The 24555-nt window shown below is 38.5% G+C and overlaps 1 protein-coding gene across 7 annotated transcripts in view; it reads left to right on the top strand.

The window, feature by feature from the left end:
* The window catches only part of MYBPC1 (myosin binding protein C1), a 262117-nt gene that overhangs the window by 34713 nt on the left and 202849 nt on the right, over window positions 1-24555 (top strand). For all 7 annotated transcript variants that reach the window (XM_053716989.1, XM_053716988.1, XM_053716992.1 and 4 more), the window contains exon 2: window positions 11501-11737. In XM_053716989.1, coding sequence (XP_053572964.1) covers window positions 11501-11737 — 237 coding nt within the window. The remainder of the gene's footprint in view (window positions 1-11500; window positions 11738-24555) is intronic.

Raw genomic sequence — 24555 nt, 5'->3', positions numbered from 1 at the left:
CCGCAAATCGCCGCCACCTACGTTATCCCTATGTACCCCTAATCTGCTACCCCTAACATCGCCGACCCCTATGTTATATTTATTAACCCCTAATCTGCCCCCCACAACGTCGCCGACACCTACCTACACTTATTAACCCCTAATCTGCCGAGCGGACCTGAGCGCTACTATAATAAAGTTATTAACCCCTAATCCGCCTCACTAACCCTATCATAAATAGTATTAACCCCTAATCTGCCCTCCCTAACATCGCCGACACCTAACTTCAATTATTAACCCCTAATCTGCCGACCGGAGCTCACCGCTATTCTAATAAATGTATTAACCCCTAAAGCTAAGTCTAACCCTAACACTAACACCCCCCTAAGTTAAATATAATTTTTATCTAACGAAATAAATTAACTCTTATTAAATAAATAATTCCTATTTAAAGCTAAATACTTACCTGTAAAATACATCCTAATATAGCTACAATATAAATTATAATTATATTATAGCTATTTTAGGATTAATATTTATTTTACAGGCAACTTTGTAATTATTTTAACCAGGTACAATAGCTATTAAATAGTTAAGAACTATTTAATAGTTACCTAGTTAAAATAATTACAAATTTACCTGTAAAATAAATCCTAACCTAAGATATAATTAAACCTAACACTACCCTATCAATAAAATAATTAAATAAACTACCTACAATTACCTACAATTAACCTAACACTACACTATCAATAAATTAATTAAACACAATTGCTACAAATAAATAAAATTAAATAAACTATCTAAAGTACAAAAAATAAAAAAGAACTAAGTTACAGAAAATAATAAAATATTTACAAACATAAGAAAAATATTACAACAATTTTAAACTAATTACACCTACTCTAAGCCCCCTAATAAAATAACAAAGCCCCCCAAAATAAAAAATTCCCTACCCTATTCTAAAATACAAATATTACAAGCTCTTTTACCTTACCAGCCCTGAACAGGGCCCTTTGCGGGGCATGCCCCAAGAATTTCAGCTCTTTTGCCTGTAAAAAAAAACATACAATACCCCCCCCCCAACATTACAACCCACCACCCACATACCCCTAATCTAACCCAAACCCCCCTTAAATAAACCTAACACTACCCCCCTGATGATCTTCCTACCTTGTCTTCACCATGCCAGGTTCACCGATCCGTCCTGGCTCCAAGATCTTCATCCACCCCAAGCGGGGGCTAGACATCCACTGAAGAAGTCCAGAAGAGGGTCCAAAGTCTTCCTCCTATCCGGCAAGAAGAGGACATCCGGACCGGCAAACATCTTCTCCAAGCGGCATCTTCTATCTTCTTCCATCCGATGACGACCGGCTCCATCTTGAAGACGTCCAGCGCGGATCCATCCTCTTCTTCCGACGACTAGACGACGAATGACGGTTCCTTTAAGGGACGTCATCCAAGATGGCGTCCCTCGAATTCCGATTGGCTGATAGGATTCTATCAGCCAATCGGAATTAAGGTAGGAATTTTCTGATTGGCTGATGGAATCAGCCAATCAGAATCAAGTTCAATCCGATTGGCTGATCCAATCAGCCAATCAGATTGAGCTCGCATTCTATTGGCTGTTCCGATCAGCCAATAGAATGCGAGCTCAATCTGATTGGCTGATTGGATCAGCCAATCGGATTGAACTATATTCTGATTGGCTGATTCCATCAGCCAATCAGAAAATTCCTACCTTAATTCCGATTGGCTGATAGAATCCTATCAGCCAATCGGAATTCGAGGGACGCCATCTTGGATGACGTCATTTAAAGGAACCGTCATTCGTCGTCTAGTCGTCGGAAGAAGAGGATGGATCCGCGCTGGACGTCTTCAAGATGGAGCCGGTCGTCATCGGATGGAAGAAGATAGAAGATGCCGCTTGGAGAAGATGTTTGCCGGTCCGGATGTCCTCTTCTTGCCGGATAGGAGGAAGACTTTGGACCCTCTTCTGGACTTCTTCAGTGGATGTCTAGCCCCCGCTTGGGGTGGATGAAGATCTTGGAGCCAGGACGGATCGGTGAACCTGGCATGGTGAAGACAAGGTAGGAAGATCATCAGGGGGGTAGTGTTAGGTTTATTTAAGGGGGGTTTGGGTTAGATTAGGGGTATGTGGGTGGTGGGTTGTAATGTTGGGGGGGGGGTATTGTATGTTTTTTTTTACAGGCAAAAGAGCTGAAATTCTTGGGGCATGCCCCGCAAAGGGCCCTGTTCAGGGCTGGTAAGGTAAAAGAGCTTGTAATATTTGTATTTTAGAATAGGGTAGGGAATTTTTTATTTTGGGGGGCTTTGTTATTTTATTAGGGGGCTTAGAGTAGGTGTAATTAGTTTAAAATTGTTGTAATATTTTTCTTATGTTTGTAAATATTTTATTATTTTCTGTAACTTAGTTCTTTTTTATTTTTTGTACTTTAGATAGTTTATTTAATTTTATTTATTTGTAGCAATTGTGTTTAATTAATTTATTGATAGTGTAGTGTTAGGTTAATTGTAGGTAATTGTAGGTAGTTTATTTAATTATTTTATTGATAGGGTAGTGTTAGGTTTAATTATATCTTAGGTTAGGATTTATTTTACAGGTAAATTTGTAATTATTTTAACTAGGTAACTATTAAATAGTTCTTAACTATTTAATAGCTATTGTACCTGGTTAAAATAATTACAAAGTTGCCTGTAAAATAAATATTAATCCTAAAATAGCTATAATATAATTATAATTTATATTGTAGCTATATTAGGATGTATTTTACAGGTAAGTATTTAGCTTTAAATAGGAATTATTTATTTAATAAGAGTTAATTTATTTCGTTAGATAAAAATTATATTTAACTTAGGGGGGTGTTAGTGTTAGGGTTAGACTTAGCTTTAGGGGTTAATACATTTATTAGAATAGCGGTGAGCTCCGGTCGGCAGATTAGGGGTTAATAATTGAAGTTAGGTGTCGGCGATGTTAGGGAGGGCAGATTAGGGGTTAATACTATTTATGATAGGGTTAGTGAGGCGGATTAGGGGTTAATAACTTTATTATAGTAGCGCTCAGGTCCGCTCGGCAGATTAGGGGTTAATAAGTGTAGGTAGGTGTCGGCGACGTTGTGGGGGGCAGATTAGGGGTTAATAAATATAACATAGGGGTCGGCGATGTTAGGGGTAGCAGATTAGGGGTACATAGGGATAACGTAGGTGGCGGCGATTTGCGGTCGGAAGATTAGGGGTTAATTATTTTAAGTAGCTTGCGGCGACGTTGTGGGGGGCAAGTTAGGGGTTAATAGATATAATACAGGGGTCGGCGGTGTTAGGGGCAGCAGATTAGGGGTACATAAGTATAACGTAGGTGGCGGTCGGCAGATTAGGGGTTAAAAATTTTAATCGAGTGGCGGCGATGTGGGGGGACCTCGGTTTAGGGGTACATAGGTAGTTTATGGGTGTTAGTGTACTTTAGGGTACAGTAGTTAAGAGCTTTAGAAACCGGCGTTAGCCAGAAAGCTCTTAACTCCTGCTATTTTCAGGCGGCTGGAATCTTGTCGTTAGAGCTCTAACGCTCACTGCAGAAACGACTCTAAATACCAGCGTTAGAAAGATCCCATTGAAAAGATAGGCTACGCAAATGGCGTAGGGGGATCTGCGGTATGGAAAAGTCGCGGCTGAAAAGTGAGCGTTAGACCCTTTCCTGACTGACTCCAAATACCAGCGGGCGCCCAAAACCAGCGTTAGGAGCCTCTAACGCTGGTTTTGACGGCTACCGCCGAACTCTAAATCTAGGCCCTATTTTGCTAGTGTAAAGCAAAAAATTATGAAACTAAATTAAATGGAATAGAGTGAATAGGTTTAAAATAAAATTGTCTAAAAACTTTATCTGAAGACCAATCGGCAGCATTAAGTATATCTTGAAGCGAAGCCGACTTTGAAAAAGCTTTCAAAGCTAAAGCTCCTCTAATAGAATGGGAAGAAAAAATACTATTTACCCCTGCTTGAGTCATAACCCATTTAAAGGAACACTATCCCAATTTTTTTTCTTTCGTGATTTAGCTAGAGCATGCAATTTTAAGCAACTTTCTAATTCACTCCTACTATTCATTTTTCTTCATTTTCTTGCTATTTTTATTTGAAAAAGAAGGCAACTAAGCTTTTTTTCTTGGTTCAGTACTCTGGACAGCACCTTTTATTGGTGGATGAAGTTATCCACCAATCAGCAAGGACAACCCAGGTTGTTCACCAAAAATGGTCCGGCATCTAAATTTACATTCTTGCATTTCAAATAAAGATACCAAGAGAATAAAGAAAATTTGACAATATGAGTAAATTAGAAAGTTGCTTAAAATTTCATGCTCTATCTGAATCACGAAAGAAAAAATTTAGGTTCAGTGTCCCTTTAACCCATCTACTAATAATAGGAGAGGAAACAGGTAAATGGGGTAAAGCATATGAAATAAGAAGTTGATTATGAGAGGACGATCTAAAGAGTAAAGTCCTACGTTTGTATTCCTTGAGGCAAAAAACTACACAAAGTTTTGGATGTTCAGAAAAATAAGGATAAAAAATAGATGATGAAAGAGTTTTAGTTCTACGAGAAATAGAAAATATTACCCCTTGGGGAGAAAAACATTTAGAATTAAAGTCAATAGCTTTGACATCAGACACACGTTTACAAGACAAAAGACATAATAAAGTAGTTAATTTAACAGTAAGCTGTTTGAGAGAAAGGAATTCATTATCAGGCAAAGAATTGAAGAGAGAAATGACTAGATCTACATCCATCTATTGCTAGAACTTGAGGATCTGGTCTCCAATTGTAGTAAGGAAAAATCTGATGATTCAGACAAGAAGCAAATAGATCTATTGTAAAACGGACCCCTCAGAGATTGAATCTTCTGAAGGTATCTTGATCCTCAATCTGCCATCTGATTGTTTAGACAAGGAATATATTCTGCCTGAATAGATATATTCTGAGATAAACAATTGTGAATAAAAAATTTTGTTAAATCTGATAAAAAATTTGAAGCAGTTCCACCTAGACGGTTGATATAGCGAACTGTAGAGATGTTGTCCATCCGAAGAAGAACAGTTATAGGATAATTTTGTTTTACAAAATTTTGAACTGCAAAGGCTCCTGCTAAAAGCACCACATCTTGCACCCCAACCTGATTTGCTTGCATCTGACTCTATTATTAGATCCAAAGAACTTCCAAAAATTGCTTTCTCGTTCCATGCCTCTATGTTTAAGAGCCACCAATTCAATTCCTCCATAGCTTCCTTGGATAAAGAAATTTTGTGGTGATAAGAGAAACCCTTCCGAAGATAAAATATTTTCAATCTTTGAAGTGCTCTGTAATGAAGAGGAGCTGGAAAGATCACCTGAATGGAGGAAGAGAGAAGACCGATAACTCTGGCTAAAAGATGGATAGTAAACACATCCTTCTTGAGAAGATAAGTAATTTCTTTCTTGATTCTTTTGATCTTTTCATGTGGAAGACTGAGGGAAGTCAAAATAGTGTCTATATTTAAACCTAGAAAGACTAAGTTCTGGGACGGAACCAAACTTGATTTCTTGAAGTTGATGATGAAACCTAAATTCTGGAGAAATTGAATAGTAAGGGATAATTGATCTTTCAGTATAAGAGGAGAATGGTGAATAAGAAGAATGTTGTCTAAATAAATTATCAGACGAATTCCTCTTTTCCTTAACCAGGCCGTTACTGGTTTCAAAATCTTTGTAAAGGTCCAAGGTGCTGAAGAACAGCCAAAAGGAAGACAAGAAAATTGCCACAGAGTGTCCTTCCAAAGAAATCTTAGGTATTTCCTGAAATCTGAATGAATGGGAACTGAAAGGTATGCATCCTTCATATCTAGTCTTACAAGCTAATCTTTGTTGTAAAGACAATCTCTTAAAAGATGAATACCTTCCATCTTGAAATTATTGAAAATTAGTAACTGATTTAAATCCCTTAAGTTTATGACAGAACGGAATGATCCTTCTTTCTTTTTTACAAGAAATATGTTGCTGATGAAAGAGTCTTCTGGAATAAGGGCTATTTCTACAGCATTCTTGTTTATGAGATCTGAAATCTCTGTGTCTAAAAGAATTTGATCTTCATGTGAAAATGTTATTGGGATGGGTAAGGAATTCTGGAATGGTATTTGAAAGAAATCTAAATGAAGGCCGGACACTGCCTGAAGAACCCATGGATCTGATGTTATTTCCTGCCATTCTGTTATAAAATAAGAAAGTCTGCCTCCTACTTTTTTATGAGATAAATCTATGGAAATAGAGGTGAGAGAACTTACATTTGAAGGGTCGACAATCTGGTTCTTGTTGGAAAGAAGTTAGCATGCGTGGAAGTAGAGGGGGCAAAGTGGTTGAAATGAGACCTGGAAATGTTTGAATACCGACTGGAAAAGCGGTCTCTTCCTTTTCCAGCCCTGTTGAAAACCTTTTGAGGTTGAGACTGATAAAATATCTTTCTTGTGGTGGTTTTAATTTTATTAAGAGAGTTAAAAGTATTAACATAAGAGCTCAATTTTTGAAGCCCAGCATCACCAAATAACAAACCGTCCGCTTTGGGACCCATTTCTGTAGGTGCGAAATCAGTAATTTTAGGATCTATACGCTTTAAGAGTAATCTCCTCCTTTGTGTAGAAAGAGCTGTATTAGCATCACCTAAAATATATACTAATCTTTAAATCCATTCCCTGGAAGCATAAGGATCTAACATAATATTATTTGAAATAGCTTCCTCAGAAAGCTCAAAAAGCTTAGTAACAGGACCTAAAGAGTCAAGGAGTTTGTCCTGACAATATTTTAAGAACCTGTCAGGACCTCTTCTGAGATTGGAATTTTTGTTTCCCAACCCAAACAGATTGGAGTCAATGTTAGGGTTTAAGTGAGTATTGTGCGGGAGTTCAGGACGGGGACATACCACTCTCAAAGTACTTTTAGTTTTATTTGAAAGGGGTTTTACGAATGTAATAATCTAAAAATTTTGAAACCCTTTTTGAAGGTCTCCATTGAGAAGATATAGGATGTTCTAATTCATTAGGATCAGTATATGGTTCCCCAAAATTATCAACAAGTTTGATTTTCTTGGATTTAGATAAAAGTTTACATTCTTTAGGCTTTGGGGAACTTCTCAGAAGGAGATGAAATATATTTATCAAGAGAATCCTGGGAAAAAAGACTCTCCTGAAAATACCTCAGAATCAAAATCATATTTTTCATTCTGCATATTAGATGCATCAAAACCCTCAGATGAATCTGAATTAATAATAAACTTTCTTTTTCTAGAATTTATTTTCTTATAAACAACATTCGAATCACTCTCTGAGTCTGTTGTAATATTATCATTGCGTTGACAAGCAAGCTTTGAAATGTCAGATCTTACCTCACGTGATTTAAATCTCTTACTCTTCTCATGAGTATTGGATTTAACAGTATGACTAGATAAATGCTTAGTTTTTTACTTAGCCTTCTTGGGAACTGAATCCCTAATTACATTAACAGAATTTATTGCAGACTGGAACTGGAACATTTGCTGCTTAAATGGCTCTAAAGAGCTGTTAATTAAATCTCTGACAGACTTTTCAGAATACTGGGACTTATTGCCATCAGACATATTTTAATAAATAAATAAATACATTAATATATATAATATAAAACTTTTTTGACAGCCTCTAATAAACTTATTATCATAACTAAAGAAATAATATCAGTCTCAAGTATTTAAACTAATAACTTTGAGTAAAAGAAAGGGCAACAAATGTTATAAATATTTTTATAAATGTTAGTATAATTGTTGCAAATCTGCAGAAAACTTTCCAAACCGCTCCGGATTCTGCCTGAGGTGAAATCAGATAACGGTAGACAACCAGCTGTTAGATTGATAGTTAAGGGGGGCGGGAAAATACGTCACGCAACATGGAGGCGTGACAAAGAGAGAGAAGAAAAAGAAAATGGCGGCCGCAACATAAGATCGTTGCGTGTAATTAAAAACTAAGAACCAGTAAAAGGAAGAGCCTAAATAAGGTAAAAATAACCTAAAACAAAACCGGAAAGACAACTTAAGAAGACTATTAACATAAAATAGGATAAATTAAAATAAGAAAACCGAATGCATAAAGAATAGAGAAAAAAGGGAAAAAATTTAAATAAATAATTTAAAATAGCTTACCAAAGAAATAAGAGAGATAGGAAAATAGAAACAAAATAAAATCTATTTAAAATATATAAACAAACTATAAAATAAACAAACTAAATTAAATAAACAAGTAAATACTATACTTTAAAATATAACAAAATAATAAACAAAAATAAATAATAACAAAATAAATAATATAAAATTTGTATTAGAATAAAATACAATATACTTAACTCTGAGAGCAGCAAAGAGAAAAGAGGAGGAGTTTACAGTTACTGGTCATTTTATGGATTCTTGGACTTCTCTTATTGGTCATTTTTCTCTATAACATCTCAAGCCTTGTTTTCATTGGTTTTTATGTTATATTCATTGTTGTCTTTATTTCTTATTTAAATTTACTGTTCGTTAAAATGTTGTCTGCAGTAAAGTGAAAAGATATATAGCAAAATAGGAGTCTCTGTCCTTGTAATAAAATTCTTTCTGCAGAATAAACTGACATTTCTCTTTGACCAAGCTTTTGATCTTTACCCAACACATAATTGGTTAAATATTTCCATATCTGAATTTTCCTGCAGTAAACAGAACTTTTTTTCCAGCCTTGCACTGTAAAGTCTGAATTGTTGGTTCATGCTAAATATTTAGACTTGACTTTTTTCAATGAAAAAGTAGTTCAGAGATAACTAATCTCTCATGAAATGTATACTTTGCAAGTAATCTTTTAACTGTGATGACTTCTGTTTAGTGGGTAGGACATTCCTTGTTCAACTAAGCTTGAATTGTGGAGGCAGATGCTGTTCTATTCCATAATGATATCAGCTTCATATACTGGTATTCTGATGGTGTGATCACTTTAGGCCTGCCTAGTCTTGCTTTGGATGAAAATTATTAAATGTCAAATCTCTTCAGTGTGTGTTGTACTGCTTTTTTTATAAATATTTAACTTAGCTGCTTTGAAAGCTGTTAGTCCTTAGGAGAACAACTTGTCCTCAAATTGCTTCACTGATCTTCTTTAACATTTACAAAAGGTTATTTTAACTATTGTCTTTCTTCAACAGCCTTAAATGGAGCACTTGTAGAAGTAATATTAGCAAGACTATACAAATAGAATTATAATCAGCTGTTAATCACTAAGAACAAATGCAACTCACACGAATGCTAGAATTTTACCTTTAAATTAAATATATAGGGCCAGATTACAAGTGGAGTGGTATTTAACACTCGCACGCTAACTAGAAGTAAATGTTTTGGCTTGTGCGATAACCCGATGCACGCAAAAAGCCAGAGTTAGGATATTGTGTGTTTGTTAATGTATTCCCCCATAGGAGTCAATGGAGTATAAAAAGGTATGGATATGTACAGATATATATATATATATATATATATATATATATATATATATATATATATATATATATATATATATATATATAAAAATATCTATTTATAAATACATAGAACATATTCTGCTATGTGCAGAACATTGAAATGTCAAATATTTACAGTAAATACACAGTATATTTGTTTGGTTTGCCAAATGAGGATGAGCTATCATGACGCGTAAAATTCAATTGCGGTCAAGCAATCACGTTTGCTTTCAACTTGTAATACAAGTGCTACACCCGACGTGCGCAAACACCTGCGATAAACCCGTTTTCGTTTGCGCATAACTGTTAGCGCTGCACTCATAATCTGGCCCATAGTGTCGAAAAAGTTTTGAAAATGTATATGCAAATTGTGTGTGAAGAGTACATTGATATAAATGGCAATTTCACATAAAGCAAATAAAATAAAATGATTGTCACAAATACAAAAATGATTGTTAAAAAAATGTATTGTCAAATTATAAGTAACAACTGATAATGGACTCAGACTTTAGGACCCTACTGAAAAACATATTTCAAATAAATATGTGCTAGGTTGATTACATTTTAGGGATTACCTTTAGAACATTAGCAGTCAGGCATATAAAGGTTCAAACACAGCGCCTATTCCCAGAAACTAATACTAGAGTTGCAAAAGTCATGGACCTGCAGGCTTATTGCCTCCAACTACAAGTTAGTACATGAGGAGACTGATGGTTACTTCTAGAGTTACCATCCTATGCTTATTAAAGGGAGGTTAAACAGTCTGTTTCATTGTTGTAATAAACAGTTGTTTATACTTAATAGAAATCATTGCATATTTGTTTTTACCAAAGGAGCACTATTTAATATCCTTTTAAGGGGCATCTTTACTGAACAGAGGACAGTTAAGTTGTATTTATTGGAACCTAGTAGTAATCTATTTGGAGTTGAACAGATCAATATCTTAAAACACCCTAAACTTTAACTATATTTTTATTCAATGTTTTGTTATCACACAAATATGTTAGAAATCTCAAATAAATAAGTGAACATAGGATAACTTTTAAAGTAACACATATTGGCCCAGAGCAGGGGAGCACTATTGATAGCTAAGGGTGAACTATCAATATAGTTGGCCCACACTAAGAAGAGCGCACAATCTGATATTAAAAGTTCATGGTAAAACAAGAATTACAAGAGAATGTTAGCGCGGCAGACATATTTTAAAGCACACTTTTAATTTATAGCTCAGCCAAGTGGTGAGTTATAAGTTGTGTTCAAACACAATTCATAACAGCGTTCAAAAAGTTCAACTGGACACCTGAAGTAAAGTGTTAAGGCTACAATAAAAGTATATAAAACGCGTATAGGTATATAAAATTGTGTTGGGTTGGGAAGAGCTCAAAGGTGTGTGTGTGTGTGTGTATATATATATATATATATATATATATATATATATATATATATATATATTTATATTTATATATATGTAGATAGATAGACAGACAGACAGACAGATAGATAGATAGATAGATAGATAGATGCTATTGCTTGCTTCAGTATCTCTTTTTCAGATCAATGAAAAAAGAAAAATACAGCTTAGATTTATAACCAGCTAACTAATGATTTTTGGCTTTTACTAACAAGTATACCACCTCCTCACAGCTAATTTTAGTCATCCATTCTGTCAACAAAGTTCACATGGTTATTATTTTTATTATCAGTTATTTGTAGAGCGCCAACAGATTCCGCAACGCTAGGGTTAGTGGTATCTTTCAGAAATATTTAAGACCAGGCTGAATTAGTTTCTAATCACTGCATAGAATCTATGAAAATATCTGCCACCAAAGAGTGTTACAAGACACCTGTTACAAAGACTAAAAAAGCTGCAGACAATCCTCTCTCTGTTTCAGACATCTAAATTTAGCTCTTAAAAAAGCTTGTCAAAACATGCCGCTCTATCAATTCTCTAGGCTAGACAAAGTCTTTCTTTTTATATTCCAGGATCTACTTTCACTGGACAACAAAAGACTGTTCAAGTAGCAGGTGGCAGTAGAACTGAGATTACAACTCAGACAGTCAAGACTGGGGTCCAGGTAAAATGGCAAGACGGAAAAGGTGAAAAAACTGTCACTCAAACAGAACAAACAAAGCACACGGTAATTGTTGATAATAAAGTAATCAAAGATGAAGTTTCAATTGTGAGTGCGGATTCTAAAGAAAAGAGCGACCTTAAAGAAGGTAGGTGTGCAAAAATAAATGACTACAATATAATTTGCCTATCTGTATTATGTTAAATATAAAGGCACACATCAAATTTTTTAAATAATAATTTGTAGGAGGTATTTTTCATACCAGGGAAAGAATCTCATACTTTTAATATCTATTGGTCGATATTCTCCATTATGTTCACTTGATTTATAAAATATCATAGGACTTGTGAGAGATTTATCTCACCAGAGAGGCCTTTCAAATGTTAGTCTTAACTAAAGTTGAAACTAAGTGCTAGAGAAATCTATGTCTCCTTGTAAGTATATGTTATATGTTAAAGCATTATATTTGAAGCAGTTCTTTGGTACAATGAAAACAGATTTTTTATTATTTAGTGACTTCCAAACCTGACAAAGGGAGAAACAGAAAATATAAGAAACCAACACAAAGCATAAACAGATGATTACTGTAGATCTCTCAGGTCACTCACTCTGTGATAGACACAAAAGCCACCCATTGGCTGATTCAGATATATTAGCTGAAAAGGGCATCGCCAAGTCTGAGTGTTTACACTAATGTTTGAATATTTACAGTACACTAAAATATCTGAGAGGTGGCAATGAGTCAAAAGGAAACACTTTTATTGTTCTAGAGATGTTTATTGTTTGCATTTTATGCCCGTCAATCGTATATATACAATTATGCTTCTCTAGGCACTAGCAAATAGTCTGCCCCTTCATCCCCAATAAATATTTGCCTCATATCTTTATCACAACAAGAAGCCAAGAGCATGTGAAGGGGCCACGCACCCCCAATAGGCAACCAAACTTATAAATAAAATATTTGGGCACTATAAAGATGGGAAGGCATCATGGAATCAACCTACCCTTATAAATCATGGTCTGCTAGGCATATGGCACTTATGTCATTTTAAATATAGTAATTATACAAGATTAGCCAAGATTTGTGGTAGTTTTTCTCTTACACATGTCTGATTGTCACAGTAGAATCCCAGAATGATGACTACCTAAGAGATACATAATATAAAAGAAGACTTGATGTCCTCTGGGTTACTGGCAACTTGTTACATGAGTCTGGAATGTCTTTTATATTGATACTAGTCATAACGCCCGTTCACAGGGGCCGTGTTGTTATTCTCTCTCTCTCTCTCTCTCTCTCTCTCTCTCTCTCCCCCTGCAGGGGTGCACGTGCGAGGTCGGGTGGGTGCGCGTGCGATCAGCTGTCTAAGGCCAAGTGTTTGTCTGTACTGCGCATGACGGCTTCAGACAAACACTTGTCTTTTATAATATAGGATAAGCTCAATTTTCGAAAACGCCTATAACAGCATTATTATCTCTATTGGCGCCCACATCTAAGTGCTAGATTACAAGTGGAGTGCTATTTAATTCTCCTGCTCGAGCATTAACTGCACTAAAAGTAACCTATGCAATATTTATTGTAAATATGTCTCTATTCAAAGATGTAATTCATTTATGTGCATTTCTATTTTGACTGAAATGTTCCTTTATACTCAATCACTAAAAAAAAAAAAAAAAAAAAGCAGCCAATCAGCTTCATTACTGCTGTGTTCAAACTTTACTGTGATCTCATGGGATTTCCCTGAACTCTCACAAGATTTCATAGTAAAATTTCCTGAAACTGAGGAAGGAAATAACTAGTGTCCTGATTGACTGCTTAAAGTCCATTTATAATGGAATGTGACTACAAGGGAATTTTGTGGTAAACTTTACTTTACTTTAAAATTCTTCACTCAGCAACTTCTTCCTTGTAATTTCAACAGAACTGCCTGCAAAAAAGAGAACTGAACTGAAATGAAACCCTTAAGTTATGGAAAACAATGCAGGTGCTAATGATATGGCACATTTCTTTGTTAACTATTTTGCTAATTATTATTATAAATTGTATTATAGGATAAGGCAGAATTTATTGTATTTGCAAATTTTATAATGATTGTCTAAACATTATAAAATACAAAACGTAACTAGCAACTTCCGCATAAATAAAGCCAGCACATTCTTGTTGTCACCAGCAAGCTGTCATCCCATTTTGCTGCTTGTCTACTGATGACACATAATCAGCACTCAGATTCCATAATGATTTTCTTACTTCTACTTTCTATAACTTTTGGGTAATATTTTATGACATTTTTAAGATCAAAGTGTATTTGTTGGTGATATTTACAGTCTATTGTAATCATGTGTTTATTCACTGAATACCTAAGCATTTGATCAACCACTGTGACAACTCTTTTTTTTTTTTTCAAAAGAGCTTTATTAAAGAAAATTCAAATGTTTACAAGCTTTCCAATTGTTCCAGAGTAAATGTAAATACAAAGTTGTTTAAATGTAGCCTTGTGAAATGTAACAGAAAGATATTAAAAAATAAGAATTATATAGTATTAGCGCTGGTGCCCCAAGCTTGCAGGATTATTAATCAGTTCAATGACAGGTGGTCTGTGATTACCAAGGGATTAGAACATAGTTCAAGGAGCACTTAAGTGATGAAAGTCCAAGAGTCCATTAGTGCTGTGTCCCTGGTGCTCGATATCCATTCCCACCAAGTTATGCAAGCATGTGATAGGGTCACCAGAGGGTAGAAGGTAAGAAGTGGTGGGGGGGGGGGCTGTCTTCATTGGACCGGTTAGAGAGGTTTGTGCAGGCCTAGTCGGCTTTGCGTTGTGTGCCCACTATTTGGTGTTGTTTAAGGCTCACTTGCGTGTGTCCTGTGGGGGGCAGGCGGAGGTGACGAGGGAGGGTGGGAAGAGGGCGGTGTGGAGGGGCGGGGTAGGGGGAGGGGGGGGGAAAGGGAGTTAGGGGGCTGGGGTGCAGTCTGTCCTGTCTCACTCTGTCCGTCATTTATGTCATTTATGTGCTGCCCAGCTCTCCAGCATCATCTCGTGTGTGTCTACAGTCCCCTGTCGAAGGTGATGGTATCTCTCTAGATATAGCAGTGTGTCTACTTGTGCTCGCCATTCCTGAAAGGACGGCGTGGTGCTGGATTTCCAGTGTTTTGGGATCAGTAGTTTGGCTCCATTGAGCATGACCAACAATAGGGCCCTGTTTGCTTTGCAAGGTAGTTCGGGCAATGAAAGGTATAGCAAAGTGTTTGGGCTGTTCTGTAGGGGTTTCTCCAGGACAAGTTCTATATGATTGAAGACTTTGACCCAATACTCATCAAGCTTAGGGCATTCCCACCATATGTGTGTTGGAGTGCCAGCTGCCCCGCAGTCTCTCCAACATTTGCCTGAGGCCTGTTTGTAAATCTTCTGCAGCCTGCTGGGCGTGAGGTACCACCTTGCTATACATTTGAAGCTGGATTCCTGCACTCTCATAGAAATTGAGGCTGATTTGGTCATTGAGAAAGCAGTTTGCCAGTCCTCATAGCTTATCTCGGTTTGCCATTCTCTTTCCCACATCTTCGTGTAGGAAGGAAGTGTCTGGTTGTCGTCTAATAGAAGCAATTTGTAAAGCAGAGAGACTGCCTGAGCTGTCGGTGTATTTTTTAGGCATAGTGTCTCAAAAGTGGTAGGTTTTCTAGTTAGGCAGGGTCTATGTTTATGTGTCGCAAGGTAGTGGTTCATCCGCATGTGTGAGTACCAGGTCAGGGTCAGGTGAGGTTGTTCCTCAGAGATGTCTGCTAATGTTCTGAGCCTATGTCCGTCAGTCAGGGACCTGAAAACATAATCTTTCAAGGGTGTGTCTATAGTGGTGCTGCCCTCAGGTAAGTTCCAGGGCAGGGCAGCATTCTGATAGATAGCGGTTAATGGGGAGTATCTAGTTGTTAAGTGAGATGTAGTATTTATTATCTTGTCCCATGTAGAGAAGAAGTCTGTCAGCAAGGGATACATTGTTGTGACTGTGGGCCTATCCTTTTCAAGTAGCCAGGCAACTAAGCCTGCGTTATTAGTGTTTAAGATGTCACAGTCCAGTCGCACCCATTCTTTGTTAGGGTCGTTAGAGCACCAGTCCAGTAGTCTGCCTAGTGTGATTGCCTGTTTGTATGTTAGTATGTTTGGGACCCCCAGGCCCCCCCTGTCCCTGGGCAAATATAAAGTTTTCCTGGCTACCCTTGGTCTGACAACTCCCCAGATGTAGTGTTCAATTAGGTTTTGGATTTTTTGCAGGTAATTCCTTGGGAGGGGAATCGGTGTCGTTTGGAGGATGTAGAGTAGTCTGGGTAGCACGTTCATCTTGACTACATTTATACGCCCTAGCCAGGAAATAGATTTGTTTTTCCATCTGGATAGGTCCGCTGTCAGTGCGGTTTCCAGGTTTTTGTAGTTTTCTTGGAAAACTATCTGGGCGTCTGGGGAAATGTATATCCCTAGATATTTAAGCTTGTCTTGTTGTAATCTCAAGGGGCATGTGTCCAGTGCTGTGGTCAGATCTGCCGTGTCATAGGTAATGTTCAGAATCTCAGATTTAGCTACATTGAGGTGGAAGTTAGATAATTGGCCGTATTCACTAAAGGTGTTTAAGACTCTGGGGAGAGAAGTCTCTATGTCAGAGAGTGTGAGGAGGACATCGTCAGCATATAATGCCAACTTGTGTGTACTCGATTTGACTTTGATACCCGAGATCTGAGGGTCCTCTCTAATTTTCTGTGCCAAGGCCTCTATTGAGATAGCAAAAAGAATCGGTGAGAGCGGGCAGCCCTGCCTGGTCCCGTTTCTTATGTGGAATCTATCTGAAAGTAGGCCATTAACCCTTACTCTGGCCGAGGGGTTTTCATAGAGAGTGAATATTTGTCTGACAAAAGTTTCGCTAAACTTCATTTTGATTAGTACCGCTTTCAGAAAAGGCCAATGCACCCGGTCAAAAGCCTTTTCGGCGTCTGTTGAGACCAGTATGAGAGGCCGGTTCTGATGCTGTGCGTGGGAAACAAGCTGTAACACTTTCAGCGTGTTGTCGCGTGCTTCTCTGCCGGGCACGAATCCCACCTGATCAGGGTGTATCAGCGTAGGTAGGATCTTATTGATTCTATTGGCTAATACCTTGGCATAGATCTTTATGTCTACATTGAGGAGTGAGATCGGGCGGAAGTTCTCCGGCCTGTCTGGAGTTTTGCCCTGTTTAGGTAGAACGGTGATGTTAGCCTCTAGCATCTGATCAGTGAATCCCCTCTCTGTCAGCAGTGAGTTGAACAAGTGTGTTAGGGGTGTTAGTAGGTGATGGATAAAATCTTTGTAATATTTTACCCCCAAACTGTCAGGTCCTGGGCTCTTTCCGTTTGGCATACTCTTAATGGCTAACTTAATTTCGTCGGCTGTTATCGGTCTGTCTAAGTGTTCTGAGTCTTCTTGGGAAAGTGTAGGTAGCTGGATGTCCCTAAGATAGTTGTCAATGCGTGGCTGTGAGCTTTTGTTGGTGATATTGTACAATGCTTCATAATACTGTCGGAATGTCTCAGCTATTTTTACGCTATCTTTCTGTGTGTGCCCTAGAGCGTCCTTTAGGGAGTGAATGTGCGTGTTCAATTGCTTGCGTTTCAACGCTTTGGCTAGTGAGGGGCCTATTTTGTCGTTCATCTCAAAATATTTTTGTTGTAGCATTGATGCTTTTCTCTGATATTCTTTAATAAGGTGGTTATTCAGTTCGGTCTTGACCGTGGTCAGGGACTTTAGTATTGTGGTGGAGGATGTGTTCTTCTTTAGTTCAGATTCCCAGTATCTAATCTGTGATAAAGAAGAGTTAAGGAATTGTCTGTGTTGTTTGATTTCTGTGGCTTTGAGTCTAATGAATTCCCCCCTTGCTACACATTTGTGTGCCTCCCATGTCGTGGAGGTGGGCAGAGCATCTAGTGGGTTTTCGTTGAAGTAATGCCGTAGTGTGGTGTCAATGGTCAGTTTGTGTAGAGGGTTGTCTAACATATGGTCGTCAAGTCTCCAGATGTAGGGTTTTACAGGTACATCCGGCCAGTTTAGTGCGCATTGTACAGGGGCATGATCTGACCAGGTAATTGGCAGTATATTGGTGTCGTCAATCAGTGAGAGGCCTAGTTGGTCTGTTATGAGGTAGTCAATTCTGGTGTAGACATGGTGTGGGTATGAAAAGAAGGTGTAGTCCCGCTTGTTTGGATGTAGAGATCAACATATGTCATTCAATTTTAGTGAGCGGAGTTGTGAGTTTACATTTCTAATTACTCTGTGTGGTGTGGTGGTTTTCCCTGATGAGGTGTCCAGGTGAGGTTCTAGAGGTAGATTAAGATCGCCCGCTAGAAGCAGTACACCTCTTGTGTGCTCCAGGATCAGCTGTGTCAGCTGTTTGAGCACAATGTGTTGGCCTTGGTTTGGCAAATAGGCATTGGCTATGGTGATGTGGGAGTTAAATAGGATTCCCACCACTAAGAGGTAGGAGCCGTTAGTGTCTTTAAAAACTTTGGTTGGTTGAAAAGGTATCGAGTTTTTGACGAAAATGCCTACCCCGCCTTTCTTTGAGCAGCCTGATGCTAGATAAAAGGTGTTGTACCTGTGTGCAATATACCTAGGCTCCCTCCCTTTTTTAAAGTGAGTCTCTTGGATACAAATAATGTCCCCTCCTGCTTTGTGTAACTGTGTGAAAGCGATCGACCGCTTTTCAGGGCTATTAAGCCCCTTGGCGTTGATGGACATAAATTTAATGGGGCGCGGCTGCATGTTTTGGGGATATAAAGGGTCCGGCCTGGTAGCACCAGACCACTGTGACTGTGCTTAGTTTGTTTGTGAGTGTGCGAGCGTGCTGGAGGCCGGGCAGCGACTGTCGGGTCTGTGGAGTTCTCTCCTTCTGTCGGTCTGTGGTATGTGTGGTGTCAAGGGCTCCTCTGTCCTATGTACTGTGGTAGGTAGAAGGTGGGGTAGAGGGAGAGGGAGTAGGGATATAAAAAAGGGGGGGGGATTAGGAGGGTGGGAGGTAGGAAGGATAAGGATGCAGATAAACACGGTATGAGAACAGTACAATCTCGCTATGGAGGTTGAAGTTGTATAAAATGATATTACTCTGCAGAGCTATAAAAACAGCAATCAATATTAACAGTTAACTAACAGGATAAGTAACTAACAAATTAGGGTAATATCCCCGTCAACAAACCCAGCATTAGAAAAGATAATTCAACAGATAACAGTGTATTATATACGACCTGTAGCCTTGATTCAGGAACTGCCCCCTGGCCTGGGCCGTGGGGGCGAGCAGTCCAAGTGTTGATGTGGTTCCTCCACATCGTCAGCGACAGTCACTAATGAGGGGTGTTTGTGAAAGCCCCTTTCAGTGTTAAATGTAGATGCAGATCGCCCTCTGCTCCCAGGAGGGGGTCCCGGTATAGAGCTATCCTTCATCTGGTCCTCTGTCTGGATGCGTATCTGTAAGGCCTCACAAAACTGAGGTAAATCATCTTGAGCTTTGTAGATGGCTGTGGTGTTGCCATTATTGGCGATGATGCTGACCGGGAACCCCCACCGGTAAGCTATCTTCTTTTCTCGAAGCACTGTAGTTATATGGTTAAGTTCCCTCCTTTTCTGGAGTGTCGTGGGGCTTAAGTCTGTGAAAATCTGGATGCGGCAGCCTGCATGTGTAATTTCCTGTTTCTGCCGTGAATGTTTTAGAATGTCCTCCTTGTCTTTGAAGTGTAGCAATTTCAGAATAACGTCCCTGGGGGGTGCTTTAGGAGGAGGTTTGGCCCTAAGGGCCCTGTGTGCTCTTTCAATAATGACCTCAGGGGCATTCTCGTCTCCTTTTAACGTGCGGAACAGGGCCTGTAGACAGCCCTCCAGGGCTCCTGGGAGTATGGATTCGGGAATTCCTCGAACTCTCAGATTATTCCTCCTGCCCCTGTTGTCTAAGTCCTCAACCTTCTCTAGTAAATTGTGTATGGTTTCTTCCTGATCGTAGAGAAGGCGGGACATATGGTTGATATCATTACTGGTAGTATTATGATTCTCTTCTAGGTTAGTGACTCTCTGCGTCACCCTTGATAAGTCCCTTTTAAGGTCACCATACCAGCCCTTTACTTCAGATAGCATTTCTTTGAAGTCTTCTTTAGAGCATAAAGTTTTAAGGTCTTCTCTGGTGATTGGTTGCATAGTATCATGATTTGGGCTCTCAGTTTGGGTACTGGGCTGTGAGCTAGTTGCAGGCACATTGTTTTCTGAGGATTGCTGTGTACGCTTTGGTGTGAGATCAGATTGTCTTAAAAACTGCTGCATGGTCCTGGGTTGTGATATATTGTCCAGTTTGGTTGTTTTTTTCCCCGGCATGCTGATGGGGTAAGGTGGAGGCCGGTGTGAATAGAGGACAGTTGTTCTTTTAGTGATGTGATGAGCCCGCAATAAGATTAATAAAATAAGGGCGTTTGTGATATTATTTGAGCTTGTCCTCCCTGCTCTCTGTAAGGGATTGCTGCCCTATGTTCTGCTTTTCAGGGTGATAAAGGCTGGTGCGTATGATGGCTGGCCGTTTATGTAGGAGCCAGAGAGAAAGATTATAGCATAAAGGGGGTTAGGCTGGCACTTGAGCCTTGACTCCTGTGTCTTGCAAAGAATTACAATCCTGTGGGCCGTCTTTTTGCCCTGAGTAGCTTAAGAGTCTCTTGAGTACAGTTGCTGCCTTAATGGGGCTGTGTAAGTGCACAAGCTCTGATGTCTGTTTTGTTTTTTGTTTTACCCCCCTAAGGGCAGGTGAACCGGTAGGCTGATGATGGCGGCAGAGATAGGAGTGAATCCCCAGGGGGTGCACAGTGTGTGTGTTGCGCGGTGACCGCTATATGCCTTATAGGTATGCCCCTTGAAACAGTATCTGTCAGAGTGTGCCCCCTCCTTAATGAGGACTCCGGTGATCTTTCGGGGCACCTAGTCTCTGCACTCCCCTGAGCCGTGGTAGGTGGCTATGTGGCAGAGCTGTGGGTGGTTGAGGCCGGTGCTGCTTGAGGCCTGTGGTGCACTCTGTCTTACCTCGCCGTCGCGGTGTGTGGGTCGTGCCCTGAGAGCTGCAGTCGGTTTTGGCGTGTGGGGTTGTTGTCGGGCACCTGCGGCCGTTGTTCTGCCACGTAGTGTCTCGCTGGATGGGGTCTAGCTAGCTAATATTGCTGAGGCCTAGGCGCGTGTTATCTTCTCCTCCAGGTCCGGGCGCCGCCCGGTGTTAGGAGCGGGTCCGGTGACGATGAGGGGCGTTTGCGGCAGAAGGAATGCCGGGCCGAGTTCAGTGCGCTGTCGCCTCTGGTGTGGGGTTATATTTGCGGCTCAGGTCGGGTATGGCTGCTGGGTTTGAGGACTTAGGGCCTAGGAGCTATTGTACTACGCGGCCATATCTCTGAACGGCCAAGCTCCGCACCCGACAACTCATTTTTTTATTTATTTTTTTTGCAATGACTTTAACTAAGTTTTGTTATGAACTAATTTAACCTGAATAAAGAAATATGAAGAAAAAAAACAAATACATTGTTTTAGTAGTGAATTACTAGGATTGCCTAAATATTATTACCTTGTTGTCAAATAGGCAAGCTTAGGAAATAGGCACAATTAAAGGGACATGAAACCCAAAAATTTTATTTCATGATTCAGATAGAGAATACAATTTTAAACAACTTTCCAATTTACTTCCATTATTTAATTTGCTTCCTTCTCTTGTTATCCTTTGCTGAAAGGTTTATCTAGACAAGCTCAGAAGCAGCAGATAACCTAGGTTCTAGCTGTTGATTGGTAGCTGCATATATATATATTGATTGTGATTGGCTCACCCATATGTTCAGTTAGAAACCATTAGTGCATTGCTGCTCCTTCAACAAATGATACCAAGATAATGATACAAATTAGATAATAGAAGTAAATTAGAAAGTTGTTTGAAATTGTATTCTCTATCTGAATCATGAAAGAAAAAATATGGGTTTCATGTTACTTTAAATCAACTTAACTGTGTAAATTGCAACGAAGTAGCAGCAAAAGAATTTCTTATCCTAAATAAAATATTTAGCTGTGTGCAGTAATGGTAACTTATTTATATCATTCTCTCATACATACCACTGCCACTGTTTATTTAATTTCAGAAATATGGTCATCAACACACTTATACTATCACTAAACACTTCAATTAATGGTGAATTGTAATGTGCATGAACATGTTCTGAATCTATGCAAAAAATTGAACTCTACCTTCATTCCTGAATTTCAATCAAGGATGCACTCCAACAATGTTTCACCTCTTATCCAATAGTCTTGGTAGCCATACGACACTGCACCCCTGTGAAAAAGCGTAACTGTGAAACGTGCGCCAGGGGATCCACATGAGAGCATAGTCTCTCTTTTTAATTGCTTACTTTAGCAGTTTCAGGTCATGTTAGCAATTCAATAGGTAGCAATTTTACCAAAGAGAAAACTATTCATATTAGTAATAAGGTAAGACGAAACTAGACTATTGCACTCTATTTCTCATGATAATGATAATTCAGCTTCCGCTATAGAATGAGCTTTTATTACTCTAGTCTGTTCAGATTTGCTCGTTAGCTACCTTCAGCATTAGGCAATAACTTTTTCCCTTTTGGTTTACCCAAATGTATTATTACAAGTTTCATACAACCTGCTGAGTTTAAGGGGTCAATTTATCAAGCTCCATACAGATCTTAATGCCCTGTGTTTCCAGCGAGCCTACAGGCTTGCCAGAAACAGAAGTTATGAAGCAGCGGTCTAAACACAGATGCTCCATAACCTGTCCATCTGCTCTGAGGTGGCGTACAGAAATCAACCTGATCGAATACGATTGGCTGCGAATCTGCAGGAGGGGGTATTGCACCAGCAATTCACAAGAACTTCTGGTGCAATTATAAATTTATCGATGTACAGCGGACATGATATGCTACATCGTATCATGTCCGCTCGCACTTTAGTAAATTGACCCCCAAGTGTTTTTAATAGTATACATGTGTTGATGGATTTCAAATTATATAAATACATTTTACCATTACTATAAACAGATAAATATTTAATTTAGGATTAGGCATTCTTTTGTTGCTACTGTTTTGCCATTTACACAATTAAATTGTTCACTTTTTATGGTACATGCTATAAATAACCAGCCATTACAAGTGGCTGGTTATTGCTACTGCAAGCTCACAGTAGCAATTAATGCTTATAAAATTAACCAGAGATCAGATCTCTGGTTAATTTTATAAATGTGCCCCAAATGCCCCCAAAATACAGTGGTCTGCATTGTAGCATTTTCATTTTTTAATAAAATAACTGCACCAGGAAGTTTTTGGGGGCTAATGTTGGCAGGTGTGGGGTGCTCCTATGGCTGCGTTTCATGGATGACATTCTTATCTTGTGGGATGGCAGTGTGGAGGAAGTGGAGCCTTTTGTGACAGAATTAAATAACAATCCTTATAATATTTTCTGACTCACCAAGTGAGTAAAGATGAAATTACTTTTTTGGATTTAAAAATTAATAAACAAAATGGAGCTATACACACTGAAGTATTTTGCAAGGATACTGCCACAAATAGCCTACTCCACGCTACTAGCCACCACCCAAATAAATTAAAGGATGGTATTCCAGTGGAACAGTTTCTACGTTTGAAACGAAACTGTTCCACTGAAGCCATTTTTGAGAGACAAGCAGGTGAATTGGCATGTAAATTTAGAGAAATTTAGAGAAAGGAATTATTCAAATAGAAGTATTAAAAAAGCTTGGATGAGAGCACATATTACTAATAGACAAAGCATGCTTTACAGTACAAGATGTGTTTAAAAAAATGAAGCAAATTTGATGTGTTTAATAACCCCATTTAACTGTCATTGGGGTAAGATACAGCACATATTGCGCAAACATTGGCACATTTTGCGTACTGATAAAGCTTTATGTCAGTTTCTTTCACCAAACCCTTTGTTAACGGCAAAAAGGGCAGTAAGTCTTAGGGACAGCTTAGTACACTCCAAATTTGAAAGAAGAGTGTCCCCTACAAATTGACTATGTAGCCAGCAACAAAGAGTTGGCAGTCATCCATGTGGTAGGTGCACCTATTGCAGTAACATACATAAAAACAAAGATTTTTGGTACCAACCCACAAACAACTTACAAAATAAGACAGTGGATAACTTGTAATATCTCAGGGGTCATCTATTTACTGTATTGTCCTTGCCCCAGATATTATGTTGACAAAAGTAAGAGAGCTCAAAGACAGAGTAAAAGAGCATAGAAATTACATTAAGCAAAAAGATACAGACAGTCCAGTAGCTAGGCACTTTGCTGAATGTCATGATGCAGACTATACAGACTTAAAATTGATAGGGATTGAACATACAAAACCTAAAAGGAGAGGAGGAAATTATGATAAAGTACTTCTCCAACAAGAAACAAAATGGATGTAAAGGTTACAGACTTTATCCCCAAAAGGGTTAAATGAAAAAATGGAATATGCTTGTTTTTTGTAACAAGCAATTACATATAAGAGATAAAATGAACATTTAGCTTAAATTTAAGTTGGTGTGATTATGAATTTATGTCTTCTAAAATTTTCCGAGCCTCAATTTACTGTCATAAAAATTATAATTTTCAGCTGTTAAAAAGTTCTCTGTAAATAACAGTAGTTTGCATTTAATCAAACGGAATGACAATGTAAGTAGAGGGTTTTGATTATGCTGTTGCCTTTTTCAAAAAGTTTTAGTTCCACACTAATATAATAAAATATAATAAGGTTAAATATCACCAGATTTATGTAATATAGCTTTAAGAGGCTTTACACTTGATTCATGGACACTATAAAGGAGCCATTTTGGCTCCTTGATGGAGATCTGATGAAGCCCTGGCCAAGCCCCAAAGTGGGAGGGGCGAAACGCATCATCTAGCATTACACATGATGTTGGTTCG

The sequence above is a fragment of the Bombina bombina genome, chromosome 6, assembly GCF_027579735.1.
Source record: "Bombina bombina isolate aBomBom1 chromosome 6, aBomBom1.pri, whole genome shotgun sequence".
Classification (NCBI taxonomy): Eukaryota; Metazoa; Chordata; class Amphibia; order Anura; family Bombinatoridae; genus Bombina; species Bombina bombina.
Note: the sequence above shows the minus strand (reverse complement) of the source record. Positions and strands in the feature narration are given on the sequence as shown.